This window comes from Manihot esculenta, chromosome 9 (genome assembly GCF_001659605.2).
Source record: "Manihot esculenta cultivar AM560-2 chromosome 9, M.esculenta_v8, whole genome shotgun sequence".
Lineage (NCBI taxonomy): Eukaryota > Viridiplantae > Streptophyta > Magnoliopsida > Malpighiales > Euphorbiaceae > Manihot > Manihot esculenta.
Genome location: NC_035169.2, coordinates 5,496,278 through 5,502,780, shown reverse-complemented (window position 1 = coordinate 5,502,780; position 6,503 = coordinate 5,496,278). Strand labels below are relative to the sequence as shown.

The window sequence follows — 6,503 nt, the reverse complement described above, 5'->3', positions numbered from 1 at the left end:
TTTACTTCAGTCCTAGTACCGTTAAATAACAAGGTCGGATGTTTGCTCCAAGTTGCAGGTTGAGGAGCATGATGATCTTGGAACATACTTCGGCCTTTCTATGATTATTGACCGAAAAAAATGTCTTTGATTTAGTAAAGGATACATAAAAAGAGGCCTTCTTATAATATATATTTTTATTTTATTACTATAAGAGAAATTTACTATTTAGTTTTTATGAAATAAAAAAATTCATTAATTGTTTCCTCAATTTTAAAAAATAAATTAATATATCCTTGAAATTTTAAAAGATTTACTCTTTTCATTCGTTTTAGTTGTTAATATGTTACTATTTAGTTCATGTAATATGAAAAAAATTGAATAATTAGTTATTCAGTTTTATAAAAATGCATACCAATTAGTCCCTATAATATTGAAGGCATTTTAAATTTTTTTATAAAAAAATTTACTATTCAGTCCCTATAATATTGAAAAACTTATTAGTTAATTTATTTATTTTGAAAAATACATTCCTTCCCACGGACGATGACATTTATTGGTCCTTCGAATTTCTACTAATTAGTTATTTTATTAATTTAACTGTTAAATATTTTATTATTTAGTTTTTATAATAAGAGAACATTTATTTATTGGTCCTTCGAATTTCTACTAATTAGTTATGAGAATATTTGAAACTTTCGTGTAATATTTAACAACTAAAACTGATTGAGGAATTTGTTAGTAGATTTTTTTAAAATTTCAGAAACATTGTAATGTATTTTTTATAAGACCAATATTGAGAGAATTAATAAAAATTTGAGAGATTAAAACGTAAAAAATTAATTTTATACGGCCATTATTTGTTTAAAGAATTATTTAAGGAGCTAAATTTATATTATATTATTGCATTATATTTTGAATATTTTTTACTAATTTTAATTTAATGAACCTTTTTTATTAATTTTATTATTTGAAATAAAAAAAAATTGAATTCTGATTTGAAAAAAATTTATTATCAAGAGAAATTGAATTAATGATGGCAATTATTTACATTAGATTGCATCTACATTTTTTTTTTCATTTTTTTTCTTAAAACAGATTGCATACGCATCTGCATTACAGATTGAAAAACCTACTACTAATAAAGATGCCAAAAATGTAATCATCTCTAAAATTTTCCCATTTTCCAAATAGGCCAGGATGGTATTTGCTAACTATGATAAACAAACGAAGAAGAAGCTTATTTTCTTAAAAAGCTCCAAGGTCCTGTTCCCGTGCCTATTCTGCAAAAACAAAAGTACTTTGTTAAAACAATTTTCTATATAAAAAATATTAATCAAATACAATCACCGATAAATAGTCAAACTCTTAATTTTTAGCTAAATGACACCCCTATAGTAAGTAGGATTTTTTTTTTTTTTTTGAAATGGGAAGTAGGATTAAACTACTGAATGCCTAAATTAAAACCGTAATCTATTCAATATTTGAATTTATAAAAATCATAATAATTAACTACAAGTTAATCATACTATCCATAATTTATTAGAAGAAAAATAAAAATTAATCACACGTATTGTTGTTTATATTCTAAATTTTTTTGATTCTCTAAATTTTTATAAATTGACAAAGTTTGAGAAGTATAATTTTGTCATTTTATAAAAATTTAGAGTTCAATCAATAAAATTCGAGAGTAGTAAGTAATAAATCAAACTATTTTTGACATCCTTTTATAAATCAACAATAATATCGTTAATTTGTGCTTGATTGTTATAATCCTTGTAAGTTTAAGTATTCAATAAGTTGCAAATTTAGTTCAGGTGTTTAACGAGACAATATGAAATAATATAAAAGTATAGGTATAAATTTGACATCAATATTTCTAATTGAAACCGTTACCTCAACAAGCCCACGTATGCGCGTAGAGTCATAAAAATGGTCAACGCAACCCAGATGCCAAAGAAGCCATGACTAGATGATAAAGCAAATAAGCATAGGATGCTTATTATTGACACCAAAACCTGAACCATGGTGGAAGAAATTAGCAGAATGCGAAAAATAAGAGAAGTATAACAAGGATTTGATATTTGTTAATGGTATAATAGGGAAGAAAAATAATATAAGATAATTAAAGTGTTGATTTTCTGTTGTATTCTTGGAAGCCAAACAAGCTTATCTAAACACAAAAGCAAAATGAATTGATGTTTTGAAGAACTTTTTAACTGGGGTAGAAGGCGAGGCATACCATTGAGTATGAAGAGTATGCAAAATCAGATGCTCCATAATTGATTCCATCGAAAACGAAGGCTAAAACATTTACGATTTGAGTTGCTGCAACAAACTAATCAGCATAAAAAGAGAAAAGAGGAAAGTCTTAGTCCGAAAAGTTTTCCATAATCCAAAGCACAGAAAAGGAAAAAAACTCCTATTGTTGGTTCTTGTAATTAGAAAAAGTGAATAGTTACCGGGATGCCCACGGCAATAAGATTCAAAACATTGACGTCTTCTGTAAATAATCTTGAAGCAAACTGTAGTCCACCGAAAAGGAAGATCGAGAGAACTAGGCCTAAAAGCAAACCGTACTGCAAAGAAAAGCACACAATTAAAATATTTACAGGGAAATTTGTAACTTAATGCTGAGGTATTTCCGTACCTGGAATACACGAGAAGCAATGGCCTTGGCCCTGTCGTGATCCTTATTTGCAAATGCACTTGCAAGCATTGCCTGGAAAAGTTGAAATGCATTAGTCCATTTCTTGGAGATGTTTTACAAGTAAAATCTACATCCACCGGCAAGCGAATTATGCAAATATTTACAAACACATGCAAGTGGTTTCAGTTCATTAAAAGAAACAGTTCTTACTTGTCCAGCCACAGCCAGCCCATCTGCAAGCAAAGAAGTTGCCATCCAAATCTGCAAGCAAACCTGAAATGCAGCCATTGAAGTAGATCCATGTCTTGCCGCCAATGATGCAGCCAAGGTGACACAGATTGTCGCAGCTATTACCCTCATCAACAGCATAAATCCTTAGTGGAAATGCAATTCATAGATCAGTTGCAATAGCATACAAAGTGAACAGCAAAAAAATGAATAGAAAAGGAATGAGATAATTCCCAAGGAGACAATGCATTTAAGAAGGGTGGAAAAGGAAAAACCTTACCATTTTTTAGAAATCGACCAAATTGTAGATCTTTAATGTTGGGAGGCAATAGATCAACATGTTCAATTAATTTCCACAACAGAATCAGGGAGATTAGGTACCTAAAACATAATATTAAAAGGAAAAAAAAGGTGAACCATAGTGTCCTCAACAAAAAATCAATCAACAGCATGCCAGAAACCACAAAGAAAAATTGGAATGCTATCTCATCTTCAGGAGAAAGATGGAACTTACTGAGAAATAACATGAGCAATGGCTGCACCACAGACGTTCAATCTGAATACGAATATAAATATTGGGTCCAAGATGATATTTGCTACATCTCCCACAACTACAAAAAAATAAATGATAATAATAATAAATTATAAGCTTTGGAACTGCTAATCCATATAAATGAAGTATAGATCAAATATAAAGGTAGGAAGAACACAGCAAAAATCACTTCACATTATTTGATTTTATGTCATGTTTCTCTTTGCTTTTATTGTTATAGATATTAAAAAATATAGATACATATTTCACTAATATATCAAGGGCATACATATTTACAGGTGAAAGATCTATCTTACCAGTAGCAAATAGAGGAGTTTTCGTATCCTTAATTCCTCGGAAAACCCCTTGCATCGCTAGTGAAAGAAGAACAGCAGGAGCACCTAGTGACCTCAATGTCAAGTATTGTTGTGCTGGTATTAGCATTGGGGAATCCTGCACAACAGAAAATGCATTCCTCAGAGAACTTGTCTTTTGAAGTTTGAACAATAAAAAGTTTTAGACTAACTTGCGTGAAATAAACTGGAGCATATTGATATATTGAAAAACTTGTGCTGTTAGGTAAAAACATGAACATCAAACAACCTATTGACGAGATAACCCGGTGGAGCTAATAATTTTAGATAAAAAATCACAACAGGAATGAGAAATAATACACAAACTTTTCAGCACTCGAATGCTACTTGAAGAAGACTTACAGATTGTACACCCATGTAGCTCAGGATCGGTTTTGCAGAGAAAATGAGGAATAAAGCCTGGATTACGCCAAGGACACAAGCAATAACCAATGCTGAAGAAGCAGATGGTATGTGCCTTTTGGTGGAAATGCTGCCTGCAGAGGATGATTTGCATGTAGACTCTTGTTAAGTGGAAAACACAGAATGTCTTAAAAGTGAGGAGCATATTCCAGGAATTATAAGGAAATCAATCGAGAACAACGTGTAAGTTGGAGCTCTATCCAGATCTTTGCAACTCAATTGGTGTATTCTTTCAACAAACTAAGGGGAAACAGAGGATAAACCTACCAGATTTAGGTAATAGCTCTTCCGTTTCCTTATTGACAAGCAAACCATCTTCAAGTGATGCATTTTCGTCGTTACTCGATTTTCCAGCACTTTCTTCCTCGGCAACAAAAGACGTGGTAACACTGACAAGTGGGAAAATTGCAATCTTTGACACTTGATTAAAAATGGCAATAGAAACTCCCACAGCAGCAAGCTCCACAGGTCCTACAAGTAATAATATTAATGAGCCATTGATGTTGACAAAAAATATTTATTTTTTCCTATGATGGATGATAGATTCAAAATAAAGATATATTATTTATTATCCATGTTAGGTTCAAGTGGATCCGTTTCATGTTGGATAGAACTTCACGACCATATTGTATGCTTTCTACTTATCTATTCATTTACAATGCATCAAACAATAACTTTTTCCAGTAAAGTTTCTGCATCCAGAAATGTAATTATTTCTCATGAGCAACAATGAATGCAAACTGCATCTACAAATATATAATTGATCAGTTCCTGTATACTAAATACTCAGAGATAAAAGCTTATTGAATATGGATCAGCAGAGAAAAGCTTAAAAAAATCGAATAGGAAGGAAATTAAGTAGTGGATATGCAGGCTATCTTCAAGAAAAGATGGAGATCACATGTACAAACCTAAATGGCCAATGAATGCTGTATCGATTAGAGAAGCAACAGGATCTGCTGCTAAAGCAAGTGCAGCAGGAACTGCAATTTGTGCTATTTCTACTGCTAACTCATCCATATTGAAAACGTTCCTGGACAAACAAATCATAGAGTTACATGTGAGATTTAATAATATTATCACAAAACCTCTTGACAAACAATTAAAAGAAGAAGAAGATGAAAATCCAAGCTGCAAGATATGCATTATTTAAAAAATTTATACTGTGATAATCATAAAAATAAAGATGTTCCTAAAAATAGTTGTAGAATCAAAAACTTTCTAAAAGAAAGAGTACCTTGTATCCTTCAAGAGCATAACAAGAGGCAATTTAGCCAAGTTTTCCCACAGATTAAGAAGAGTTTCTGTGGCCATCGTTAAATTGGTTTTTCCAAAAACAACAGATGGAATAAAGATGATGCAGCTTCAGTGGAGTAATTAAAATAATGTGATCATCACCAAGCCAAAACCAACAGAGGAATCAGGCTGCTTCCGATGGGAAAAAGAATTCAACAATCAAAGAATTTCGGCATCAAACAACTGGTCAACAAAGAAAATGACAAAAGAAAATACTCAGAAAAGTCACTGTTGTTTCCCAGAAATTACAAGCAGTATAAGAAATTCAAATCAATAGAATCCCAGAAAAAAAAAAATACAAAGAATCCTAAAGAATCATGCTTCATTTCAGCTAGAAATGTTTTTAGAAAAATGAAGCATGGATCATAGAAGTAACCTGTAAGCTGGGACGCTGCAACAGATGCAGCTTCCTCAGTTGATCAGGAAATCCCAGTCTGTACTTTTTATGCATCACAAAAATTGTAGAAAATCGGAGCTAAAATTAGCAAACTCAAAAATAACCGCCACTGCTTACGCAACAATTTCCAAAAACAGAAATTCCATTTCTTTTTTCAACCATTCTCCAATTTGACTGCTAAAAATTATCCATTGTTATTTTAAGTTATTTACTTTTTCTCTCCATTTGCTAAAAACATATGTTTAGGAACATCTTGGTTGCCAATAGCAGCTGTTTTAGCGATCTTTTTTTCTCTCCATTTGCTAAATTCTCCAAGGAGCTCAAAATCACCTGTGTAGATTTCATACATAAAAATTGATTTATATTTGTTTAATAGTAAAATAAATAATTTAATATGATAAATATACACTTATTAGTTAATTTATGTATTAAATAGTTACAATTATATAAAATTTTACTAAATACGTTATTGTTTTTTTTGAAACAATTACTAAATACGTTATGTAAATAAGTTTTGATGAGGTATAATAACAACTATCAATTAATAATAACAACTACTAAAATAAATTACCGACTATACTTTAATTTCTCAATGTCAAAGTTTGAATAATTATTTTAACTAAAATTTAATATTTTTTTTATGAA

At 30.6% G+C, this 6,503-nt stretch overlaps 1 protein-coding gene across 1 annotated transcript; it reads right to left on the bottom strand.

Moving 5' to 3' along the window:
• Nucleotides 1-1,204: 1,204 nt before the first annotated feature.
• LOC122724510 (protein DETOXIFICATION 42-like) lies at nt 1,205-5,997 on the bottom strand. Its single transcript, XM_043959667.1, has 14 exons — nt 5,838-5,997; nt 5,403-5,644; nt 5,077-5,198; nt 4,433-4,636; nt 4,106-4,239; nt 3,707-3,842; nt 3,372-3,468; nt 3,138-3,238; nt 2,840-3,003; nt 2,630-2,701; nt 2,442-2,558; nt 2,222-2,317; nt 1,876-1,997; nt 1,205-1,262 (listed from the first exon to the last, which is right to left on the bottom strand). Exons 2-14 carry the CDS (start codon nt 5,477-5,479, stop codon nt 1,220-1,222), a joined length of 1,485 nt encoding a protein of 494 aa, XP_043815602.1. The 5' UTR covers nt 5,480-5,644; nt 5,838-5,997; the 3' UTR covers nt 1,205-1,219.
• Nucleotides 5,998-6,503: the final 506 nt, after the last annotated feature.